Source organism: Dama dama, chromosome 14 (assembly GCF_033118175.1).
Source record: "Dama dama isolate Ldn47 chromosome 14, ASM3311817v1, whole genome shotgun sequence".
Classification (NCBI taxonomy): Eukaryota; Metazoa; Chordata; class Mammalia; order Artiodactyla; family Cervidae; genus Dama; species Dama dama.
In genome coordinates, this window is record NC_083694.1 from 17081469 (window position 1) to 17109273 (window position 27805).

The window sequence follows — 27805 nt, forward strand, 5'->3', positions numbered from 1 at the left end:
GTTGGACTATTGTATATTGATGTGATTTTCTTGTTGGGGTCTCAAGACAAGATCACACTCCTGAGGGAAGGGGTATAGAGTATTTTCTGACGGGAGTTCAGATTACATAATCAATTTGAAAGCCTCAATGATTATCCCCTCACACTCCATATTCACCCGGCAAATTTCTCAGTTCAGTTCAGTCACTCAGTCATGTCTGACTCTTTGCAACCCCATGGACTGCAGCACGCCAGGCTTTCCTGTCCATCACCAGCTCCCGGAGTTTGCTCAGACTCATGTCCGTTGAGTCTGTGATGCCATCCAACCATCTCATCCTCTGTCGTCCCCTTCTCCTCCCGCCTTCAATTTTTTCCAGCATCAGGGTCTTTTCAATGAGTCAGTTCTTTGCATCAGGTGGCCAAAGTATTGGAGTTTCAGCCTTAGCATCAGTCCTTCCAATGAATATTCAGGACTGATTTCCTTTAGGATGGACTGGTTGGATCTGCTTGCAGTCCAAGGGACTCTCAAGAGTCTTCTCCAGCCCCACAGTTCAAAAGCATCAATTCTTCGGCACTCAGCTTTCTTTATGGTCCAACGCTCAGAACCATATATGACCACTGGAAAAACCATAGCTTTCACTAGACGAACCTTTGTTGGCAAAGTAATGTCTCTGCTTTTAAATATGCTGTCTAGGTTGGTCATAGCCTTTCTTCCAAGGAGCAAGTGTCTTTTAATTTCATGGCCACAGTCACCATCTGAAGCAAATTTCTAATTAATGCCAAATTCAATTCTCCCTCTCAAACTTAGCTTCCAACTGAGTTTGGACAAAAACAGTCAAATATATTGACTGGGGCCCTGAATATTCATTGGAAGGATTGATGCTCAAGCTGAAGCTCCAACAATTTGACCACCTGATGTGAAAAGCCAGCTCACTGGAATATACCATTATGCTGGGGAAGATTGAGGGCAGGAGGAGAAGGGGGCAACAGAAGATGAGATGGTTGGATAGCATCATCGATTCAATAGACGTGAGTCTGAGCAAACTCTGGGAGACAGTGAATGACAGGGAAGCCTGGTGTGCTGCAGTCCATGCGGTGGCAAGGAAATGGACATGACTTAGTGACTGAACAACAATGACAGCAACATATTGACTGGTCTCATTTTAAACTTATTACTATAACTTTTAAATAGATGATTACCAACTATAAAACCATATGCTTACTCTCTCATTTTCCAAAGTGATTATTTCATGTCTCTCCTTGCCCTACTAATGGCCAACCCCTCCTGTTGTTGACATGACCACATATTTGATTGAGGAAACTAGAGGCAGGCAGAAAGGAATGTTCTCACACTATATATTATCACCACCATATGCACGTGAATCTAGACACACACTATTTGCCTCCCTTCCTTTTATTATGGATAAAGTATTTCTGCCCCCACTGAAGACCATCAGGGCCCTGGATCCCATGCCCTCCTCCTTCATACAGATTTCACTCTCACAATTACTCTCATTATTTCTTGCATCACTGGTTTATCTCCCTCCACTGAGTTACTTCCATTAACGTTTAAATGTACTCTAGTATCTTTCATTGATTTTTGAAGAAAATTTCTTGACACCATAGTCCCCTGGCTCATGCTCCATTTCCCTGCTTTTCTTTCCATCCACACTTCTTTGAGGAGTTGCTATCCCATTTCCTCAAAACATCCCGATCAGGTTTCCCATTTTACCACTTGATTTTCTTGTCAAGACCACAATGACCTCATGGTTTCCAAATATAGGGTCACATCTCTGCCCTCTTTTACTTATCTCTCTACACCATTTGGCACATTTTCTCTTCCCTTTTGGGATATCCCACTCATCTATTTTTCCTTCTCCCTCACTTGCCTTGCCAGATCCTCTCCCTTCTCTTGACCTCCAAATTTTTGTTGACCTCCAAATTTTTGTATTCCCCAGGGCTCGTTCCCAGGCTCTCTTCATCTCCAGTTATAGTCTCTCCATAACTGATCTGCTCTAGGACTATGGGTTTGAACATTACCCATCTGCTCATGAATTCCAAATATATATATCTTCATGAAGCACTCTTGAGAGAGTTCTAGACTTGTACCTCCACCTGCCTACTTGTCTCCTTAAACCTGCACATCTTCCAGCCTTACCTTTCTGGTCAATGACTCAAGATCAAAATCTGTAAGTCATTCTGCAGTATTCCTTTTTCTTCACATGTCACATTTAGAACATTAACAAATACCGTCATCTCTACTTTCTGAATGCATTCCCAGTCCACCCACATTTCTCTACCTGCACAACTTCCACTGGGATTCAACCCACAGTCAATTCCACCCTGAATTCTTAACAGACTCCAAACACCACTGGTCTTATAGCCCATTTTCTACCTAGGAGCCAGAGCAATTTTAAAAAATATAAATTTGATTGGGCTATTCCTTTGCTTAAACACTTCCATAATTTTTCACTGCACTCAGAATAAATTCTAAGCCCCTGATCACAGACCACAAGGTCGAGCACAATCCACTCCCTACTGATCCCTTGAACCTCTTGTAGTGTCATCTTTCTATGCCCTCCCCGCCTCCCCCAGCCATTGCTTCACCCAGACTGGCCTTCTTTCCCTGATGTGAAGACACCAAGTTCATCCCTGGCTTCAGGTCTTACATTTACTGTTCACTTTGTCTGAAACATTTTGTTCTTGTATCTTCACATGACTGCCTCTGTCTTATCATTCCGGGTTCAGCTCAAATGTCAACTCAGTTCAAATGATCATCCATTCTAAAGCCTGAGCAGGAATTATTACATTATTCTGTTTAATTTTCTAGTTCTGTTCACCACTCTCTGAAGATCTCTGGTCTATCTGTGTACTAGCTTTTTGTTTGACACACACACACACACACACACACATGTAAGGTCTGCAACATCAGGGCTCTTGCCTGTCCTGTTTACTCTTGAATAATTGCCTGGCACTTAGTAGAAGCTCAATAAATATTTGGCAAAATGCAAATGCAGGTATAAGGAGTAGATATTTTTATTGTCAATCATTCTAGGAAAAGGCAGATGCTGGGACGGGAAGCAAATACTCGTAATCAGGGGTGCCTTGATGGGTGTGAGATGAGAAACTCTTCTTTCTGCTGGGAACCTTAGAGCCGTGGCTTGGATTTCAAGGCCATGGTTCCTAAGGCTCAGGCCTCCCGTCCCAGAGTTGGTGAAGTCTGGTTGTGTCACACATTGGGGGCAGGGAGAAAGCAGCTGCTTCTGCTGCTTGCAGGAGGCCTGGAGGTGGGCAGAGAAGAGCCAGAATACCAGGCAGCGAGGGTGTGGCCCATGGGAGCGGACCTGGGCTGTGAGCTCTAGTTATGGATCTAAGTCACTGCTGTAGGTAATTTCCTGCCAGCATCCTCCTTGTAGGGGTTTCAGGGAAGCCTTACTCAAAGGCATAGCTGAGTCTCAGCTGTTCTCTGTGGATTTAGTGGGGAAGTCTTTGCCACCCTGAGAGACAGTGGTCAAGGAGAAGCAGAGTGTCTATGAGAGATGTAGCAGATGGAAATTCTGCAGCCCCAGCCTGCACAAGGCAGTTGGTGAGGGCCTGAGTAGTGGTCCAGGGCCAGAGAAGACTACGGGCTGAGGCAGTAATAGGTGGACAGCTGAGGTGCCACTACTGCTGTGGAAGAAAATCAGAAGGGAGATGAGGCTGTTTCTCATGTGGGTGATGCTTCAAAGCATTCTAACGTGGGTAACAATGGAAATGCAACCTCATTTGGGCTCACAGATGGGTGAAGCCTGGGCTGTATGTGATATTAACAAGACTTCACCTCCTGGCCCCATGGGGACATTGGGGACTTAGCAGACACGTGGGGCTTCCTATTTCCTGCTGAGTGAGCTCCATTCAAAGTGCACATCAGAGAAAGGTTGAGCAAAGGGCCGGGCAGGACCATTCAGGACACAGCAGGAACACAGTCATGTGGAGTTCATTTCTGGTGTGACTTCCTAGCTTCAAATCCCAATTCGATCATCGCAATGCTATTGAGCCTTGGACAATGATTTAGCCTTTATGTGCCTGGTGAGATTTAATGATACCTACCGAGTAGGGCTGATGTGAGGATTAAATGAGATAATCCACGGAGAGCACTTAGCCAGCCTCGGGTTCACAAGAAGTATAACACGTGTGAGCTAGTTTTCTCTGATCTATGATTAAGCGCCTGGAGGAGCTATTGGGAAGAATTAACCAGCCTGTGAAGGGAGTGTTCCCGCAGTGACCTGATGGCATGTCAGGGCTCATCTATTTATCTGAAGAACACCAAACACGACCACATATCCAGGGTAGACTTTACCTTAATCACACCATTGGTTCTCGCAGGCTCCAACCACTGTAGCAGCAACGCCCGCCCATTCTCTTTCTGCTCTACTGTGAAGTTGCTCAGCCCACTGGGGGAAGATTCGAGGGTCTGAACCGGAGTCCAGGGGCTTGAAACTTCTCCTGCCTGGTTTGTGGCCACAACACCAACGTGATATGTGGTGAAGGGTTCCAACCCAAAGAGGTGGGCTTGATAGCTGGTTCCCTGGAAGAAAATGAACAGGTTAGTTTCCTTTTGGTAAACTGCTACCGGTGGCTAGAAGGTCATTCTCTGGACAAGGTATCTCACCACTGGCAGCACAAATAGCACAGCAGAGCTTTGAATTATTAAGAAAACAATATGGTGTTTCCTTGTTCTTCACACACTAAATGTATTACCTAATGTTGTGTGATTTCATACACACACACCTCGGATCAGATAGGATCTTTGCTTTTCCAGAGCTTGCAACCCAAGGGATGTGATATATAATTACAACAATACAAAAATCTAAGATGTTTCAGGTCAGTGTCTCATCCAGCTTATGATGAAATCAGTGGTACCAAGCTGCATGGCAGGGAATGGGATAATCTTAAGAGTCTAGAAATTGAACCCGAGCAGCCCTAATTCTCTCTCTTTAAACCCCAAAACTATTTTTTTTTATATAGAAAACTCCCCATCTCTCCAGTATCCTCTTTCATTCTCTTGGTGTGCATATACATTTTACAAAGGCAATAAAATAAACACAAGAAAACAACCACCAACTGAACTATAAATGCACAAACATCCAGAGAGCAGTCTACTATTAATAACTGTGAAAATCTCATTTGTTAAAAATGTGCTAACTAAAACTATTAAATTTACCAAAAATAACTGTTAGCTAGGTTTTAAGTGTTTGGTCTTTGTTAATTTAAAATTAAAAAAAGAAGGATAGCACAATGAGTTATCCTCTGCTTGGAGACCAGCATTTACTATATTTTGCATAATTAAACTGCCAAGAATCCTAAGGTGCTCTTTCCTTAGGATTGGGCTGGATGGAAATACCTGTTTACAAAGAGAAATTATGTCTGCAAATGACCAGTAATGTGTGTATAGGTAAACACACACACACACAGACTCTTCCTGTTGTGTACCTATTGGGTGTGGACAATCACAAGGAACTTTTTACTGGTTTAGTAGGATATTTACACTTAATGGTGTGTGAGGTCAGCTTTGGTTTATTTGATGCTTAAATGTGACAGATAGTCTCCAATTGTCTCTTCTTGGTGGGCACAGGAGGAGGAACATGAGATGAAGAAGAGAAAGTTATTTCTGAGAGTAGGTACCAGAGAGAACCAAAGTCATGTGTATGGAAATTCTTTTTGAGGGCATCCAAATAACATTTTGAACAAAATTTAGAATAATTCTGAAACAAATCCAATTGAACCACTTTTCAAAAAAAACCTGGTCAGACAAAACCAAAACACTGTGGAAATAATTTTTTACACCGTTTCCCCACATCCTTGGTGATAAGTTTTGTAAGTTTGTATGAGTTAATGTTTATTATGTGTTAAACACAAGCAGAGGAAATATAATTTCCTTTACTTATCAAAAACTTGTAAAGTCAATTTTCCTGTTTCAATAAGGTCCTATTATGATATTACACGCTAACCTCTTGAAATCTTTTAATATTTAAACATTTGCTAAGCGACCAGACTCTGAAACAAATTTTACAGAAATACTAATTTCTCTTTTTTAAAATATTAAAAGTTAGAGCATAAATATTTAAAACTTATTTCTCCAACAACATTGGATTGGCCTTTTAGATAAATATAGCACAGAACTAGAATGACCATAATGAATATTAAAGCTGAAGATGCTACAAGTCCCGATTACAAACATTCTTTTCTGATAAATGATTCCTTTTCTGTGGAAATAGGGCAAACATGGGCAAGATTAATAATGCAAAAAAGAACAATTCTTTGTTCAGAATATTCGGTAATAGATGCCAAAAAAGCATCAGCTCCAAAGCAAATAGTAATCACCTCTAACAGATTATATATAAAAAAAAGGTAGGCTGCTCGGGGACATTTAGAGATCCTTTTGTCATAAGAAACATGAAAAGCATGTGGGCTATAAAGCAAAAACATATGTATATTGTCAATAGCAGCACCTGCTCAATTACAGTTTATTTTCGAGCTGAGAATTCCGTTCAGCCCCTAGATGGCAATACTATCAAACACTTTTGGTACCAAGAGTGCTCAATGATTAACAACCAACGTTCAGTCATCCAACACACTCCAGGCAACCATTTAAAAAATAACAAAACTGATTTCATTATAGATTCTTTTAATAAACATTTATAGCCAGATCCTTAAAAGCAGAAGTACTGAAAATGCTCTGGCCTCAAAACCTCCACCATCTAATGTGGAAATATGACCTGCAGGTCTTGAGCTGAAGTTCATGCATGCCTGACACAGAAATGTTTAGATGTAGACTCCTACAAAAGGTGATTACAGACGCTGTTTTGCTTAATTTGGTCTATATATCTTCTTAAAAAATAGAAATAATCATGTATCATAAACTTAAAGGAAACACGAAGAATTTTTATGTCATAAATTTATACCGATGACAAATTCTCATATGATGTTGTTATTTCCACAAAGTTACAAAACACACACACACATACACACACACACATGCTTTAAATAAACCTCAGTGGCGGCCACGCTTTTTGTCAGTACTTAGTGAAGTTTATGTAAAAAATAAGGAAACCTTAAAAATCCTTATAAATTTATCCTGTGGTAATAACCAAACCTCAACACCAACAGATGTTTCGGGAGATCATTTATATCATTCTTCCCTGAATGGATTTCTAACCTCAGAGTTCTGTAGTTTAGAATCGTACTATAAAATCTGGGCACTATAAAATCTCTGGAGATTGGGTTGTGTCTTGCCCGTTCATTTAGTTACTTGTGATTTTCCTTAAATTCAGAATATTTGCTTGAGCCCTGTGGATCTTACATGCTTGGGGTTCCTTTCCTTCCTTTGGGGATAGAGCAGTCTATTCATTCCCCTGATTGGGAAAAGTCCTTATTAAAAACCATCTTCCTTACTTCTACTTCTCTGCTGCTCCTTTCCTCCTTCCCTCTGGAGATGATCTTAATTCAAGGCTCTTCCTTTTTTCTCTCCATTGTTGTCATTTTATTTCCCTTTCCAGTCCTCCTGATTTTTTTTAGATATACATGTTTTTGTTACTCCTGACTTCTGGGCTACCAACTTATACCTGCTTCCCTTTTGTCTTTGCCCCATCCATGTTTACATCCACACAATGTACCTATTTTAAAAAATTCTAGAAGTGTATTAACCACTTCCGTTAAGCAGCAGATGAAAAGAATGATTCAATAAAGGAAAACAGAAATAATCTGTTCTCTGCAACCTAATACTTCCCATGAGATTTACGCTTTTTGTTCTTAATCTGATATGCATGAGAGTTAGCATCTGGATGAGTTTCCCTAATGGCTCAGCAGTAAAGAATCTGCCTGTCACTGCAGGAGAGGCGGGTTCAGTCCCTGGGTCAGAAAAATCCCCTGGAAAAGGAAATGGCAACCCACTCCAGTATTCTTGCCTGGGAAATCCCGTGGACAGAGGAGCCTGGCAGGCTACATTCCATGGGGTCACAGAGTAGGCAGATACGACTGAGGACTGAGTGACTAAGCAACAACGACGGCATCTGGATACAAATCAGTGAGTCCTTTTATGATACGTAAGACAAGACTCTCTGGAACACTCTGCCGGTTGAGGTTCTGCGGGCAATTTGAACTACATTTTAACCTCTCAACTCTGCTCCTGGGGCACATGAAACTACTTGGAGTCTTTGCCAGTCTGACAATTTTACACCATCTCCTCTGATTATTTTTGATGACTTGAAGTGCCCCAAAGGTGGCCATGGGGTCAATAGGTTTATGTAGGTTGAAAATGATCAAAAATTACCATTGATCTGTAGCTGTCAATAAAAGGCTGCATGGCGAGACTCCCTGCACAAATGTTTAAACTGCATAAAGCAACCTAACTTAGTCATCTTTGAGTCTATTGATCTGATGATCCAGCAGTTTCCAGAGCGTTCCCTCTGGTCTTTAAGGTGGGTTTTCACTGAACCCATTTTCCTCGGCCCTAAAGACTCTTTTTATTCTGCTCCTGGCAATGAACTAGAGCAGTGACGTCTGGGCACTGCTGTGCTCATCAAGTTTTACATGTGCTTATTATATTCTGGAAAGGGTTAATTTTCCTGCTAAGTCTAAGTCACTTCAGTCATGTTCTTTGCAAACCTATAGACTATAGCCCCCAGGCTCTTCTGTCTGTGAGATTTTTCCAGGCAAGAATACCGGAGTGGGTTGCCATGCCCTTCTCTAGGGGATCTTCCTGACCCAGGGATCGAACCTGTGTCTTTTACCCTCCCTGTGTTGGCAGGTGGGTTCATTACCACTAGCACCACCTGGGAAACCCAATCTTCCTGGTCACCTTAAACTTTATTCCCAGCCAATGGGGTTTCTTCTGCCTTTACCCCTTATCTTGGGCTCCTCATTTAAAAGGTTTATCAGTCTTTACCTGGTTGTAGGATATTTCCTTGCCTCCTTAATTCTCATGAATGTCAACAGTAAGAGATTACATCATATCAAAAGTTTGCTTTTTTTTGCAGAGAGTTTCAGAGAAATCTAGATATAAAAATCTAGATATATTAACTTCTATAAGTATAAATATATTAACTTCAGTTGAACCACTTGGATACTGCTTCTTGGTTTTATCAAAAGTTATAGTTACCTTGTCATAATAATAAAATAAAGGAGTGGTTATTGAGAAGCTTCTGGCTTAGTTACAATTGAAACATGAGAAATAGAAAAAGTTCTCATTTAGCATCACATGTACTTGAGTACATCTAATCAACTGGATGACTTGTATACAGTGTAGTGCATTAAAAAATCAACACAAGATATTTTTCTAGATTTCTGAAAGCCAGATAATTTGAGGTGTTATCAGTCTATATTCCTTTCCATTCATAAAGTTAATTTTTCAGTTCTCCAAAAGCTCATCAATATAATTTATATCGAGTATGTATTTTGTAAAAATCAAATCAGTCTTAATACAGAAATGATCTATCACTCATCACCAAATATCAACCTTGAATGCTTATTCATGGTTATCTAAGCATGGACTTCCAAGACTGCAAAATGTTAATCTAGTAAGAAAATTTCCACTGATTTCACACATCCACTGACTTTATGGGTGCCACCTCTGCCTACAGATCTCTTGGTTGGTGGGATAAAGAAGACATTTTTTGATGACACATAAATACATGCAGTGTTGTTCCAGAATCTAAGATCAGCTCAGTTCAGTTCAGTCACTCAGTTGTGTTCAATTCTTTGTGCACTCCAGGCTCCCCTGTCCATCACCAACTCCCGGAGCTTGTTCAAACTCATGTCCATCGAGTTGTTGATGCCATCCAACCATCTCATCCTCTGTCATCTACTTCTCCTCCTGCCTTCAATCTTTCCCAACATCAGGGTCTTTTCTAATGAGTCAGCTGTTCGCATGAGGTGGCCAAAGTATTGGAGTTTCAGCTTCAGCATCAGTCCTTCTAATGAATATTCAGGACTGATCTCCTTTAGGATGTGCTGGTTTGATCTCCTTGCAGTCCAAGGGACTCTCAAGACTCTTCTCCAACACCACAGTTCAAAAGCATCAATTCTCTAGCACTCATCTTTCTTCATGGTCCAACTCTCACACCCATACATGACTACTGGAAAAACCAGAGCTTTGACCATACGAGTGTTTGTCCACAAAGTAATGTCTTTCCTTTTTAATATGCTGTCTAGGATTGTCATAGCTTTTCTTCCAAGGAGCAGATAGACTGATAGTATAAGAAAGGTAGAAGAAAATACCCTTTAGGTTCATGGTCTACTGTCACGCATGTGAACAGTGTGTTTCTTAGGTAGCATTGCTTAGTGGCATGACAGAAGTCCCAAAATGGTCAGTGGAAGCATTTAGCGTTGTTGGCCAGGAGCTGCTTTCAATTCTTTCAGTGCTTTGGGGCATCTGGTAGAAGACTATACAAGACTGTAAAGTGGTGTGGGGGATACAAGATGGATAGGACAGGCTTCTGATTCTTAGGAGCTTATAATCTAATACAGCATATCAACAATGCATACAGACACACACAATTCAGAGTGCAGTAAATGCTATAACTGAATGCCAGGAAAATCAGGGAAATACTGAGGGGATACTTTCAGTTGGGAAAGGAGGAGGTAAGGCATTGGGGAAAACTTCATTGGCATCTGATATAAGACAGGAAAGATGTAAAGTTTGAGTAGATGAAAATGTGTGCAGGATTGGAGGAAAGAATAGAAGAAAAACTGCAGGATACGTTTGGAAAAGAGCTAAGAGTTGAATGAGCCAGAGTTGTGGATATAGGGCAATATTGGGGATTAAGGCAGGGAAGCGGGTGGTATGACTGGAAGGGATTGTGGAATGTCACCCTAAAGTTTTTGGACCATATTTGGTAGGAAACAATCAGCAACATTAGGGAAAATTTTAAGAAATAATTATAGTCATAAATAAGTAAACAACTCTATCATTTGAAGGAACGATGGAAGAACTTTTAAATTTTGCCCTGTCATAGTACAGGTCATGGTTAGTGGCTGGTAAAATAATAAATCTGTTTAGATGAAATAATTAATTTAATTATTATTCAGCTAACATGTATAGATTTTTCATATGTAAAAGGTAATAGAGTGCTTTCTTAGGAATTAGATTTTGCAGCAACTTGGATGAACCTAGAGTTTATCATACTAAGTGAAATAAGTCAGCCAGAGAAAGACAAATATATTGCATATATGTGGAATATTAAAAAATGATACAAATCAACTCATAAAAAACATAAATAAATATGCAGACATATAAAATAAACTCATAGCTATCAAAGGGGAAAGGGGGGACCAGGGAGATAAATTAGGAGTTTGTGATTATCAGATACAAACTACTATATATAAAATAAACAATAAGGGTAATTTGGGAGTTTGGATTAAAATATACACACTACTATATATAAAAGAGATACACACCAAGGACCTACTATATAGCACAGGAAACTCTGCTTAATATTTTTAATAACCTGTAAGGGAAAAGAGTCTGAAAAGAACACACACACACCATATCTGAATCACTTTGCTTCACACCTGAAACTAACACGTTATAAATCAACCATACTTCAGTTGAAAAAAAGAAAAAATAGATATGCTATAAATAGTAAATTTACAATTGGAAACTAAATAATGTTGACACAAAAAAGCTCATCGTCACAGATATTACACATAAGCGACTATGGCAACTGTACAAAGAGGTCGAAGCCCTTATTCCTCAACTGTGTGTGATAATGCCAAATATGTGCCTTGTTCAGCTCATCATCTTAAGAGACAAAGTTTCTGCTCCTATAAATTGAAACATGATAACCTTGGGAATAAGATTCTTTTATTAAATGTATTGAATGTTTGCTCCATTTCAAAATTTCAAATTACTCTTTACACACTGTTTGTAGTTCAGGTGGGGATTATGACAACTGGACTGAATTCAAGCCAATTATACTGTCTGGGGTTCTGACTTCCTGTCAGGATCGCATGGACCTGGGTCTGTGGTTTCTGTAGGTAGCGGGGACATGCTTGTGTTGAACCATCCATACCCTTATACCCCGTACATATCAAACAGCTAGAATCAACTGGAAAAGTTTAGGGATACTGCTGATGACCACAAAGTAAAACGAAACTAATTCAAAGGTATAAACAATAGGAATGAAAAGTGAAAGTGAAAGTTCCTCAGTCCTATGCAACTCTTTGGGACCCCATGAACTAACTATACAGTCCATGGAATTCTCCAGGCAGGAATTCTGGAGTGGGTAGCTGTTCCCTTCTCCAGGGAATCTACCCAACCCAGGGATCGAACCCAGGTCTCCTGCATTGCTGGTGGATTCGTTACCAGCTGAGCTACCAGGGAATTCTTAGTTCTCGGTTCTAACTAATGTCAGAGGGCTCAACTGGAAAGATTTCAAGAAAGTATAAATGCATATCCTCCCATTAAGTAATTGGTGACATGTATTGTTATATAATTGATTAGTCAGGAGTTTGTTATAAAAATTATAAATTTCAAATTTAAAATGTTTAGCTTAGAGTATTCATGTGTTAGCACCGTGTAGCCTGCTTTTGTGGCTTTACTTTCACAAATATCTGTGTTCAGAGAAGAAGAATGATATGTGAAAAACTAGGGGTGTGTGTGGTATTTCTTTTCTCTCATTGAAGTACATCATTCATTTTGTAATGAGGGGTCAATGCAAAAAGAACATTCAATTCACAGAAGTTTTCTTTATAGACGAATGGGCTCTATCAATTTAGCCTGTAAAGCAAAAGCTAGGGTTCTTACAAAGTGAACGATGACACCTCAGGTACCATAAAAACACTGAGAGAAGAAAAGAACAGTTTGAAATGGCTCATTTTTCAAAAGAGAAGAGGGAAAAAAAAATAAATTTGTGATAATTAAATTTTAAAGTGGCAAATCAGTCACACGAAATATTAAAAAGCAGTCCTTCAGATCTATCAAAATTAAAAATGTGCATACTCAATGACCTGGCAATCTATTTTACAGCAATACTAGTAAAATGGTACTAAAACTACAGTGAACCGAATTTCATTCATTCCAGCCAGCCTTATATTTATTCAATCCTTGATTAAACACATTTAGTGAAGGCTTCCTGTGTACTTGACACCCCCCTAAGCTCTGAGGACACAGCAGAAAACAAAAGAGATGAAACAGTACCCTCCTGAGTCTTATATTAAAATGAGAAAAAATGGGCCATCTGTAAGCAAAATGGAGAGAGAGAGTCAAAAATTGTGGCAAATTATGAAGGGAATAAGTAGAGCGATGAGCTAGTGTTTAGGTTTAGGTGGTGGGGAGAGTGAGTCTTGGCTTAAGAAGGGTGGGTGAAAATCCTTGAAGACAGTTCATTTAGAAACTTCTTTAGACTGCGGAAGAAACCATGTGAAGAACCAGGGCAAAAACTTTCAGGCAGAAGGATGAGGCTGGGAGTTTTGCTGACAGAGAGAAGCTAGTGTGAGGGTGTGAGTGAGAAGAACAGCCCAAGGTACAGTCAAAGTGATGAGCAGGCGCGAGACGGTGTGCATCTTTTAGGCCAACGTAAGAGTGAGAGCCTGATGCTAATTTCAGTGGGAAATTATTGAAGGCCTTTTAGCAAGGGATGGACACAATTTGATATAGGTTTTAAAGAGATCATTCTTCCTTTAAAAAACTAAAAATAGAGTCACCATATCATAGAGCAATCTCACTCCTATGCACATATCTGGAGAAAACTCTCATTCAAAAAGCTACACGCACAGGAATGTTCCTTGCAGTCCTATTCATAAAGGCCAAGACATGGGAACAGCCTAAATGTCCATCAATGGCTGAGTGGATAAAGAAAATGAGGTGCATATATATACAATGGAGTACTACACAGCCATAAAAGGAATTAAATAATGCTATTTGCAGCAGCATGAATCGGCCTAGAGATTATCATATTGAGGTAAACCAAAGACAAATGTCATATGCCACTTATATGTGCAATCTAAAAAGTGATACAAATGAATTTACTTACAAAACAGAAATGGACTCACAGACATAGGAAACAAACTTTTGATTATCAAAGGAGAAAGGCATGAGGAATAAATTAGAAGTTTGGGATTAGCAGAAAAACTATATATAAAAGAGATTAACAAGGGTCTACTGTATAGTACAGGAAATTATACTCAATATTTTGTAATAAACTATGATGGAAAATAATATGAAAAAGCAGATGTGTATATATAAATATATATATTAACATATATATATAAATAAATATATACATAAAACTGAGTACTTTGCTGTACACCATAAGCTAACACAACACTATAAATCAACTATACCTCAAGAAAAAATGTGTGTGAGTGTGTTAGTCACTCAGTCGTGTCTGACTGTGACCCCATAGACTGTAGCCTGCCAGGCTCCTCTGTCCATGGAATTCTCCAGGCAAGAATACTGGAGTGGGTTGCCATTTCCTTCTCCAGGGGATCTTCCCCACACAGGGATTGAACCCAGGTCTCCCACATTGCAGGCAGATTCTTTACCATCTGAGTCACCAAATAAAGGAATAAAAAAAGAGACCACTTTGGTTGCTGTGTGGAAAATGTATGTAGGGGGTTGTATTAGTCTACTCAGGCTGCCATAATAGAAATACGAGGCATGCTAGGTCATTTCAGTCATGTCCAACTCTGTGTGACCACATGGACTGTAGCCCGCCAGGCTCATCTGTCCATGAGATTCTCCAGGCAAGAATACTGGAGTGGGTTGCCATGCCCTCCTCCTTACTATGTCATCAGTGAGTGAGTAAGTGAAGTCGCTCAGTTGTGTTCGACTCTTTGCGACCCCATGGACTGTAGCCTACCAGGCTCCTCCATCCATGGGATTTTCCACACAAGAGTACTAGAGTGGGTTGCCATTTCCTTCTCCAGGGGAATCTTCCTGACCCAGGGGTTGAACCCAGGTCTCCTGCATTGCAGGCAGACGCTTTACCTTCTGAGCCACCAGGGAAGTTTTCATACCTAGTGTAAAAAGGACTTTACATGCATTATCTCATTTTATCTGCATGGCAAAGCTCTGAAAGTGGTAAGGAAACTGAGGCTTAGATTAGTAATTTGCCCAGAGTCACAGTGCTAATAAATGACATAGTTATGCTTTTATTTCTGTACTATTCTGAGTTCGAATGTCCTTGTCAACTACATCCACAGTCCTAACGTTTTGGTCCTAGGACCCCTATTTTTAAAAAATAATAAGGATCCCTAAAAGCTTTAGTTTCTGTGCTTTATATATCCTAACATTTGCTATATAAAAAATTAAAATTGAGAAAATATTAAAGGAAAAGAACACAGAAGCACATACTCTACTAACCAGCAGAGAGAAAACATTATTACATACTTGGAAAACTCCACTGTACACTTTGAGGGGATGAGACTGAAAAAGACATATAATGTCCTCATATCCATTATCAAAATATTTTTGACCTAGTAGATTTCCTGAAAAAGTTTCTGGGACTCTACGGGGCTCATGAACTACATTGTGATACCGCATAACCACATAATACTATACTTTAATTGACAGTACCAATTAAAGATTAATCAAAGATTTGTTTGAACTTTAATGCAGTGAAGGAAGGAGTCTTAAGCTTCTAACTTTTGATAGACACACTTATAATACTTGTGATTAAATATGAAATATCCATGTATACATAAGTCCTATTAGTAAAACTTTTAATTAGGGTTAAAGAGTCAAAAAATTATAACTGGACTGTACTTCAACAGCCTAATTTTATGGTTGAAACTAAAGTCCAAATGGCATAGATTACCTGTATAAGATTTTACAATCCATCAATACTAGATTTGCAACTGAACTTGAGCTTCCCAACTCATATGTATACACTCTTTTCAATTAAAATTAAAATTATTTGTTTGAAACAAGTTGTCCCAAATTTCTTTTTCATAAGTATTACCACCTGTGAGACAGAATGGGCTTGTATTTATTCATAGATGTACTTCCTTTATTAATTGATCTTCTTCTGTATTATATCTGTCTGTTCACTTGTCTGTCCATCTACTACAAAGTGAATGAAATGTTTTGCATCAGGAGTGTTTCCTAACCTTGCTCTACTCTAGTTTACTCATACATGAAAAAGGAATAGTAACAGTACCCATCTTTTTCAGTTTGTAAATTTTAGTGAGTTATATCTTAGAATAGTTTTTGATATGTAGGGCATTTAATAAGTGCTAGATTTTATTATTAGTATCTTAAACATCTAAAAGATGCTTCTATCCATAAGACAATAAATATTCTGGAAGTTATGAAGGAATAAAAGGTTGATTCTTAAGCAATGGAGTGCTAACAAGGTATTTTTAGTGCATACTACCCTGGTTCATATGGAGACTATATGGAGAATGGTATGTTGAAAAAAGGCATAGCATCTTATGAATATAAGCACTTCTTTTAAGTTAAATTTATAAGCAATATCTCTGTAAATGTTTTCTGTGAAGACCTAGTAGTTACTGGAAAAATGTGCATTGAAAAACTGAGCAAATTCTGCCTTGTTATTGACTTCAACTATTTGGTCTTTAGAAATTTATTTAAATATAAATGCATATATATATTTACATGGAAATTTATTTACATCTATGTATACATATATGTATGGATCTTTCTTGGTAGCTCAGTGGTAAAGTATCCACCTGCAATTCAGGAAACACATGTTCAATCCCTGGGGACAGGAAGATCCCCTAGAGAAGGCAATGGCAACCCACTCCAGTATTCTTGCCTGGGAAATCCCAGGGATTTCCCAGGCAAGAGGAGCCTGGCTGGCTACAGTGCACTGGGTCACAAAAGAGTCGGACACAACTCAGTGACTAAACAACAACAATATATATATGTACACATACATAAACTGGATTATCTAATAATGGGCATGAATTTTTACTTTTACCTACAGGGCATTCAATATGATACAGTTTTTGTTTTCTTACGTATCTTGACTTTGGGGACTGAGCTGAAAAAGATAATATCTTTTTCCAATGAAGAACAAATAACACTATTAGGTAATATGGAACATTTACAAAGAGAGTTTGTTAGTAATACACTCAAAATGATATTTTTCAGAGGGTCTTGGGTATTAGGATGGCAGATACTCATTCAGTCCTTGTGGGTCAAGTTATCTTTAGAAATAGGAAAATGTGAACAACTTTATGATAGTAAATGTGAAAGTTTACATAAAGTGGGAAATTCTAGAAAAATAGGAAAAATTAAACAACTGCACTCAAATACATTAATCAGCTTTAAAACAAAATGAAATAAAGCCCTGAATGAGCCTCTTACTCTAAAAAGGCCCAGGTCCAGAGAGAAGTTTTCTGTTACTGCTTTTTAACTAAATCTGCAAGTAACAGATAACTGATATTATGTACAGGGGGAGTTCCAGAAAATAGGTAAACTGGCCACATACCAAACTCTCTACATGTCTTAAGAAAATATCAAACTTGAACAAGACCATAATAAGAAAAATGTGTTTTTATAGATCAAAATCACTTGAGATGAAAAAGCCATAATATTATTAAATAGTATCCAACATCACATTTAAAAGACATATTATGACTCTGTATGATTTAGCCCTTAGAAAAGTTGATTTACATATGATCATTTTAATAGAATTAATAAAATCCATCACTCATTCATGATAAAACCTCTTAGCCAGATAAAAATGGAAGGAATTATCCTTAATCTGATAAAAATTTACTAAAATCATACAGTAAATTATATTTAAAGTCCTAGAAATCTTATGATCAATATAACAATCAGGTAAGACAGGATGCCCTCCATTCACTATTGTACTGATAATTCTAGGAAATGTTACACCAAAAAAACAAACAAAAAAAAACAACAAAAACAAAAACCCGAAACATTCTCTGACATAAATCATATCAATGTTACCTTAGGTCAGTTTCCCAAGACAATAGAAATAAAAACAAAAATAAACAAATGGGACTTAACCAAGCTTATAATCTTTTGCACAGTAAAGGAAACTGTAAACAAAATGAAGACAACCTATGGACTGTGAGAAAATATTTAAAAATTAAGTGCTGACAAAGGCCTAATTTCAAAAAGATACAAATAGTTCACACAATTAAGCAACAAAAATCAACCAATCTAATCGAAAAATGTGCAGACAACCTAAACAGATATTTCTCCAAAGAAGATGTGCAGATGGCCAACAGGCACATGAAGAGATGCTCATCACTGCTAATTATTAGAGAAATGCAAATCAAAACTACTAAAAATGAGGTACCACCTCACAGCGGTCAGGATAGTATCATTAAAAAATCTACAAATAACAAAATGCTGGAGAGGGTTTGGAGAAAAAGGAACCCTCCTACACTGTTGGTGGGCATGAAAATTGGTACAGCCACTATGGAGCCAAGTATGGAGGTTCCTTAAAAAACTAAAAATAAAACTACCATATGATCTAGCAATTCCATTCTTGGGCATATATCCAGATAAAACTATAACTCAAAAAAATACAAGCATCACTATGATTATAACAGCACTACTTATAGTAGCAAAGGCACAGAAGCAACCTAAGTATCCGCTGACAGATGACTAGACCAAGAAGATGTGGTACATATAGACAATGGATATTACTCAACCATGAAAAGAATGAAGTAAAGCCATTTGCAGTAACATGGATGGACTCAGATCTTAGCATACGAAATAAAAGAGAAAAATACCATATAATATCATGGATATATGGAATCTAAAATACAACACAAATGAACATATCTACAAAATAGAAACAGACTCACAAACACAAAGAACAGACCTGTGGTTGCTGAGGGTGAGGGGAGTAGGAGAAGGATGGATAGGGAATTTGGGATCAGTAGATGCAAACTATTCAATTTAGAATGGATAAACAAGAAGGTCCTATTGTGTAGTGTAGAAACTATATTCAATATCCTGTGATACACCATAATGGAAAAGAATATGAAAAATAATGTATATATATAAATATATGTATAACTGAATCACAGCTATACAACAGAAATGAACACAACATCATGAATCAAGAATACTTCAATAAAATAAAATTTTAAAATATTCATCATGGAATATACCTCATTTCTTTGAATCCTTGGATTCAAAGGAGTCCAAGACACACTGTTATTTTATGTATCCCTAAGAAAGAAAAAAACGCTTCCAATTGAATGAAGATACAATGCTCTTTTATCACTTAGAATTTTTGTCTTCTATATGTGGAAAGATACCTTGAGACTTGCATTTTTTTTTAGTTGTATGCTCTAATGTCTTTCTGTGTATACAATAAATAACTTTTCATTTTAATGCCAAATCATAGTGCAGTCTTGTTTTTTGGGGGGAGGGTCTTCATTTTTATTTAACCCAAAATAGCTAATAACAAAAACACTTAAAAAATATCTCGAACACTTGACTATTCAGTTATTTTTGGTTGATGACACTTGATTATTCAGTTCTCACTTGCTTCCATATGTAGTAACACATCTAGCATAAATACATCACCAAGAGTTTACAGAAAGCTTTAAATCTGTATATTCAGAGCCTAGTCAAAAACCATGATTTACTTATTAGTTTTGAATTTACATACTTTTCTCCTACACAGAAGCTTATTAACCTAATAATCATAAATAAGCTAGCTATTAATTAGTTTTCAAGGAAATGCCCAAATACAGCACACATATACAGGTTGCATATATGCTTTTATTCATTATTAGTCAAAATCTGAATGTCTGTAAGATGCACAGCGGAGGTGCATCATAAACCCATTTAATTGACATTAATTCAATATATGAGGTCAGTGAAAAGGAAATGATAAGCAATAAGGAAAATAACAATCAATCTGGCGATTATACTACCTATTCAATGAATGGATGCCTTGAGTAAACCAAGATGAGTGTTATCAATCTGGGGTTCCCTCAGCTACTGTCAAATCACATTTACCTTTTATAGGGCAAGCATCTTGCAAGGCTAAGTATAATTTTAGTGTTCAAAGGTACATGTTTCTTCTACAAAATAGTCCCTAAACAAATACCAACAACTTTAATTGGTCTTCAACCGAAGAAACAGTTATCTCTTCCAACACTGGAGGAAAACCTGACTGTTGGGGATGGAGATTTCTGATATGACACCATTTTAAAGGGCTTTCAAGGTCAATCTTGATACCCCAGTCCACCTTATGTGCTGACTGACATTAGAAGTGAACCCCTGCATGTGATCCAACTCCACTGTAATGCAAATTAAAATGTCGTGATTTTTAAAATGCCCTAGTATGGTCTGTATAATTTCATTTCCAGTTTAGTTCCTTCCTCACATTTAGCAGTGTGTTTCTATAATGCTCTCCTGGTGCCAGCATTTCAGAATATTACCTATCACTGGCTGAGAAAAATCTCATGATGGAAAGATTAGTGTGTCATAGAATCTGAACAAAAAAAAATTTACCAAAGCTGATCAGTCTCACCATTCAGGGTAAGATTTTCAATTAGCAAATGGTGTGATTGAAGTGGAGAGTAACCGTTCTGCTACACTCAGAGGTCCCAAAGATCTTCTTTAGTCTTCTTTTCTGGGGTTTCTAAACTGGCAGCTATATTCCACTTCTTAAACATTTGGCCTTAACCTCAGCACTGCCCGGATTCGGTTTCTACTTTAAAAGCACCATTCTAACGGAAATGTCCCTGCTCTGAATTAAGCTGGGACTGTGAATTTCACCACTAGCAAGAGAGAGCCGTTATGTCATAGAGTTTAGGTTAATTTGGTAGGTATCAATTTCCTTGACTATGACTTCAAAACCTGCTTCAGCTTCTTCTAGCCATGGAGGATTTCTACCTGGGCTGTAGATGAGGGTAAAATATCCCATGAGAACTCCTTCAGTAACCACATTTGGAAAATCGCTGGCTGCAGGCAAGATGTATGGATCCCTGAGGAACAGCAGCCCTGGCTGGTGGGACAGTTTGCTTACTCTTCAGACTCTGTCTCATCAAAAGATCCACAACTCTCTGTCTTTGGTAGAGAGGGAAAATGTTGAACATTTAGGAAATCAAGAAATAGTTCCGGAAGTTCTTCATTTTCCAGAATGACCGCCTGTAAATAGGTTTCAAACCTTGTCATTGCTGTTCTAACTTTTGGGACCCAGTTCCGAACATGTTTAGAAGGAATTTCTGGAGTTTTAATACCTTTCTTAAGCTTTTTGTGCAGGGCATGAAATTCGCTGTACCTTTTTCCAGCAAAATGTTTTCTTCCATTCATTAGCACTTCTATCTTAAACACTTAAACACTTCTATCTTAAATCCCCGCTCCAGGTCACTCTCGTTGTAGCAAAAGGATGGGATGTACCAGCCAGCTGGTGGAGGGCCCATAGTATAATCTTTTTGAAGACATTTTAAGTGGCAATTAAACTCTATGTGTGTAGTACTGGCAGTGTAGGTAACTCAACTGAAGTGACAAGAGTGTGAATGGCATTGATCAAGTTCATCCAGACCCAGGAAATGACAAGTAGGTAATAACTGCCACTTACATTGATGGTAAGACTTAGATGCATGTGGTTTCAGAGAGAGATGGAGAAATGTGAAAAAATGTTCATCATAAAAACCAATGAGCTTTCTGTTCTCTGTTTTCCGAGTATCCTTCCTGAATAGAAGAGTGCTGCCTGCAACGTGGGAGACCTGGGTTCTATCCCTGGGTTGGAAGATCCCCTGGAGAAGGGAAAGGCTACCCATTCTAGTATTCTGGCCTGGAGAATTCCATGAATTGACTGTACAGTCCATGGGGTTGCAAAGATTCAGACACGACTGAGTGATTTTCACTTTCACCCCAAGGTAAAACCAGTGCATAACTTATAGTCCATTTATTTTAGAAAAGCAAACTGATTTGTTTTTGGTGACACTGATGGGACCAGAAAGCTAAAGCTGGCCTACTTAAAGGGCAGTCCAAACACACTGCCACTTTGGCTACAGTGCAACCAGCAATGGCAGGAAATGAGGTTGTGAGGGCGGTAACAAATGGATACATTAGGACTTTGGTTGTGCATACAAAGCAGTGCAGAAAGACATATCTGACTACTACATTCAGTGCTGCTGCTGCTTTCAAAGCTATTTGTAGCATATATTCTATGTAATTTTCATCCTTTTCATAAATAGTTTCTCAAAGGGTTAAGACAGTGAGTGCATGCTATAGGGTAGGCACTTTCCAAGTGCTTTATGTATATTATACTGTTTAATCCTTAAAGCAATCTCATGAGATAGCACTGCTATTATCCTCATTTTCAGATAAGGAAATGGATGTAAAGTTGAAGCAAATAGTCCATGGTTGTATAATTATGACTGTCTATGGCAGAAAGTGAAGAAGAACTAAAGAGCCTCTTGATGAAAGTAAAAGAGGAGAGTGAAAAAGTTGGCTTAAAGCTCAACATTCAGAAAACTAAGATCATGGCATCTAGTTCCATCACTTCATGGCAAATAGATGGCGAAACAGCAGCAGACTTTATTTTTGGGGGCTCCAAAATCACTGCAAATGGTGACTGCAGCCATGAAATTAAAACATGCTTACTCCTTGGAAGAAACCTAGACAGCATATTTAAAAGGAGAGACATTACTTTGCCAACAAAGGTTCATCTTATCAAAGCTATAGTTTTTCTAGTGGTCATGTATGGATGTTAGAGTTGGACTATAAAGAAAGCTGAGTGCACAAGAATTGATGTTTTTGAACTGTGGTGTTGGAGAAGACTCTTGAGAGTCCCTTGGACTGCAAGGAGATCCATCCAGTCCATCCTAAAGGAGATCAATCCTGAATATTCATTAGAAGGACTGATGCTGAAGTTGAAGCTCCAATACTTTCACCACCTGATGCAAAGAACTGACTCATTTGAAAAGACCCTGATGCTGGGAAAGATTGAAGGAGGGAGGAGAAGGGGATGACAGAGGATGAGATGGTTGGATACATCACTGACTCAACGGATATAAGTTTAAGCAAGCTCCAGGAGTTGGTGATGGACAGGGAAGCCTGGTGTGCTGCAGCCCATGGGGTAGCAAAGAGTTGGACACGACTGAGTGATTGAACTGAACTGATATAATTATAGGGGGCAGAACCAGGATTTGAGGGGAGGCATTCTGACTATAGACTCCAGGCTCATAACCCTGAATATACCTCCATTAGTCCCACCAGATTTCAGAAGGTGGAAGCCAATCTACACTACTTCTTGATAAAGAAAGGGTCTCACTTCTTCCTTCCAGGGACCCAGAAAGACTTCCTCTGCTCTCTGACCTGTTTACTACTCTGTTTTATGAGGAATGAGGTTGAATGATAATCCCAAGAGGAATCAAAGGGAATAGAAAGATCCAAAATAACACAGCTTTCAAAATAAACACAACTTCAATGGTCTGCATGCAAGTCAGGAAAAGCAGATGTTATAAGACTAAACAATGATAACACTCGAGGCCAAGAAAAGATACTGCAAAGGTAGGTCATCTTCCAAAACTAACATGTGCCAGGCCCCAAAGGGGTTACCCGTTATCAATGACAAAGCAGTCTGGGCTTCCCAGGAGGCACTGGTGGTAAAGCACCTGCTTGCTAATCCAGGAGACATAGGAGACCAGGGTTTGATCCCAGGGTCGGGAAGGTCCCCTGGAGAAGGGCGTGGCAACCCACTCCAGTATTCTTGCCTGGAGAAGCCCATGGACAGAGGAGTCTGGTGGGCTGCAGTCCATAGGATTGCAGAGAGTCAGACAGGACTGAAGCTGCTTAGCACACACACAGCATGAAGGCAGTTTAGGCAGTTCTGACATGATTGTGCTGTTGCTTTGAAAACATTTTAGTATAATAGGATTTAAAATTTCCCCTTTTCTTTGGATTTTTTCAGTTAATATTGGCATTAAATTAAAGCATTAAGTCAGCCAGCTTAGTGCAAAGCAAATTATGTCAGGTTCAGCATTGAAGGCTTCACTATGGAATATCTATTGACTCAAGCTTATTAACTTGTAAATCCTCTAGTTTTAGATTATGATCTATTGATTATCTGCTTTTATTTGTACTTTAAATGAATAAACAAAAAGAAATGATCACGGTTTAGTCATTACACCTTAAGAGAAAACGTACTTAAGCTAAGCATACGTAATTAAAAATAAAAACAACTTATATTTGTTCTGAGAGCTAGAAGTTGTGGTTCTTATTTTCATTGAGGCAAGTCAAAGATTGTTTTCAGACCCTTGGACAAAACAGAAAAAAAAAAAGTTTCTCACTGAGGATAGACAGTGTGGTATGAGTTTGGCATCTTAAATGCATTATTAAAATTATTCTGCAATCTATTATTTTGCTCACCCTGTTTAGCAAGAAGCCAAAAATGCTCTCTTTAATGCAAAAGGAAATTCTCTGAGAAGCCCTGTGACTAATGTCTGGGGAATGAGGTAAGCTCTGGGAGCCGAGGTCCTTTAATAAAAATAAAAGCAGTTAACTTAAAGTTAGAAGACAGCTCTGTCACTCATACTAGAGGGCGCATTTGGCAAATTACCTACTTTTTATGAGTCTTCGTTTCTAACAGTTAATATATTTCTTATGACTTTTGTAAGGATTAAACTGGGTGACCTTCTGAAAGAGCCTGGTGCGTAGCTGTTGTTGTTCAGTCACTAAGTCATGTCCAACTCATCGTGACCCTGTGAACTGCAGTGGACCAGGCTTCCCTGTCCTTCACTATCTCCTGGAGCTTGCTCAGAACTTCTTCGGTGCTCACGGAGTCAGTGAGGCCATCCAACCATCTCATTCTCTGTCACTCCCTCCTCCTCTTGCCCTCAAGCTTTGCCAGCATCAGGGTCTTTTCCAGTGAGTTGTCTTTTTGAAATCAGGTGGCCAAAGTATTAGAGCTTCAGCTTCAGCATCAGTACTTCCAATGAATATTCAGGGTTGATGGTTGATTTCCTTTAGGATTGACCTGGTTTGATTTCCTTGCTGTCTAAGGGACTTTCAAGAGTCTTATCCAGCACCACAGTTCAAAACATCAATTTTTTAGGTGCTCAGTCCAGCTCACACATCCATACATGACTACTGGAAAGATGACAGCCTTGACTACATGGACCTTTTTCAGCAAAGTAATAATTCTGCTTTTTAATACACTGCCTAGGTTTGTTACAGCTTTTCTTCCAAGAAACAGCATCTTTTAATTTTGTGGCTGCAGTCACCATTCAGAGTGATTTGGGAGACCAAGAAAATGAAATCTGACACTGTTTCCAGTTTTTCCCCATTTATTCGCCATGAAGTGATGGGACTAGTTGCCATGATCTTCATTTTTTGAATGCTGAGCTTTAAGTCAGCTTTTCACTCTCTTTCACCTTCAACAAGAGGTTCTTTAGTTTCTCTTCACTTTCTGCCATTAAAGTGGTATCGGCTGTATATCTGAGGTTGTTTATATTTATTTCTCCCAACAGTCTTGATTCCAGTTTATGAGTCATCCAGCCCCATATTTCGCATGATGTACTCTGCATATAAGTTAAACAAGCAGGGTGACAATATACAGCCTTGATGTACTCCTTTCCCAATTTTGAACTAACGCATTTTTCCATGTCCAGTTCTAACTGTTGCTTCTTGTCCTACATACAGGTTTCTCAGGAGGCAGGTAAGGTGGTCTGGTATTCCCATCTCTTTAAGAATTTTCCAGTTTGTTGTGATCCAGTCAAAGGCTTTAGCTTAGTCAATGAATCAGTAGATGTTTTTCTGGAATTTCCTTGCTTTTTCTATGATCCAACCAGTGTTGGCAATTTGATCTCTGGTTTCTCTGCCTTTTCTAAATCCAGCTGGTACATCTGGAAGTTCTTGGTTCACGTACTGCTGTAGCCTATCTTGAAGAATTTTGAGCATACTCTTGCTAGCATGTGAAATAAGTATAACTGTATAGTAATTTGAACATTTTTGGCATTGCCTTTTTTTGGGAATGGAATGAAAACTGACCTTTTCCAGTCTGGTAGTTACTGCTGAGTTTTCCAAATTTGCTGGCATATTGAGTGCAGTACTTTCATAGCATCATCTTTTAGGATTTGAAATAGCTCAACTGGATTTCCATCACCTACACTAGCTTTGTTCGCAGTGATGCTTCCTAAGGCCCACTTGATTTCACATTCCAGGATGTTGGGCTCTAGTTGAGTGACCATACCATTGTGGTTACCTGGGTCATTAAGACCTTTTTTGTATAGTTCTGTGTATTCTTGCCACTTCTACTTAATCTCTTCTGCTTCTGTTAGGTCCACATCATTTCTATCCTTTATTGTATCCATCTTTGCATGAAACATTTCCTTGGTATCTCCAGTTTTCTTAAAGAGAACTCTAGTCTTTTGCATTCTATTGTTTTCCTCTATTTCTTGCATTGTTCCCTTAAGAAGGCTTTCTTATCTCTCCTTGCTATTCTTTGGAACTCTTTGCATTGTTGGGTATGTCTTTGCCTTTCTTCTTTGTCTTGTCTCCTTTTCTTTTTTCCTCAGCTATTTGTAAGGCCTCCTCAGACAACCATTTTGCCTTGCTGCATTTCTTTTTTTCTTGAGGATAGATTTTGTGACAGCCTCTGGTACAATGTTAGGAACCTTTGTCCATAGTTCTTCAGGAACTCTGTCTAGGAGATCTAATCATTGAATCTATTTGTCACCTCCACTTTATAATCACAAGGGATTTGATTTAGGTCATACCTGAATGACCTAGTGGTTTTCCCTACATTCTTCAATTTGAGTGAGCCTGAATTTTGCAATAATGAGCTCAAGATCTAGGCCATAGTCAGATCCAGGTCTTGTTTTTGCTGACTGTATAGAGCTTCTCCATCTTTGGCTACAAAGAATATAATCTATCTGATTTTGGTATTGACCATCTGCTGATGTCCATGAGTACAGTCATCTCTTGTGCTGCTGGAAGAGGGTGTTTGCTATGACCAGTGCGTTCTCTTGGCAAAACTGTTAGCCTTTGCCCTGCTTCATTCTGTACTCCAAGGCCAAACTTGCCTTTACACCAGGTATCTCTTGACTTCCTAGTTTCGCATTTCAGTCCCCTATGAAGAAAAGTGTATATATATATATGTATATTTAGTGTTAGTTCCAGGAGTTCTTGTAGGTCTTCACAGAATCGTTCTTCATTTTCTTTGGCATTAGTGGTTGGGTCATGGAGTTGGATTACTGTGATATTAAATGGTTTGCCTTGGAAACGAACTGAGATCATTCTGTCATTTTTGAGATTGCACCCAAATACTGCATTAGGACTCTTTTGTTGACTATGAGGGCTACACAATTTCTTCTAAGGGATTCTTGCCCACAGGAGTAGATATAATGGTCACCTGAGTTAAATTCACCCATTCTTGGCCATTTTAGTTCACTGATTCCTAAAATGTCAGTGTTCACTCTTGCCATCTCCTGTTTGACCACATCCAATTTACCTTGATTCATGGACCTAACATTTCAGGTTTCTAATGTTGGTCTTTATAGCATCGGGCTTTTCTTTCTCCCCTGGACACAACCACAACTGGCTGTCATTTCCGTTTTGGCTCAGGCTCTTCATTCTTTCTGCGGCTCTTCCTCCACTCTTCCCGAGTAGTATATTGGACACCTACTCACCTGGGGGGCTCATCTTTCACTGTCATATCTTTCTGCGTTTTCATACTGTTCATGGGGTCCAGTAAAAGTGCTCAGATCCTTGCTATCAGAAGCAGCTAAGGAAATGATTTGATTTCTAAGGTCACCTGTTTATTATTTATAATTGAAATACACTTGATTTATTTATAAATTTGATTTTATGCTTTGTTTAAAGCTCTCAGCAAAGAAAAATGCTGAGATAGGTTTATGGCCTGAGAGCCAAA

At 38.7% G+C, this 27805-nt stretch overlaps 1 protein-coding gene and 1 pseudogene across 1 annotated transcript in view; both read right to left on the bottom strand.

Moving 5' to 3' along the window:
• The window catches only part of USH2A (usherin), an 892942-nt gene that overhangs the window by 77813 nt on the left and 787324 nt on the right, over positions 1 to 27805 (bottom strand). Inside the window, exon 61 of the mRNA XM_061161192.1 lies at positions 4318 to 4545. Within this exon, the coding sequence (XP_061017175.1) occupies positions 4318 to 4545 (228 nt within the window). The remainder of the gene's footprint in view (positions 1 to 4317; positions 4546 to 27805) is intronic.
• On the bottom strand, positions 20814 to 21347 carry LOC133069510 (sorting nexin-24-like; annotated as a pseudogene).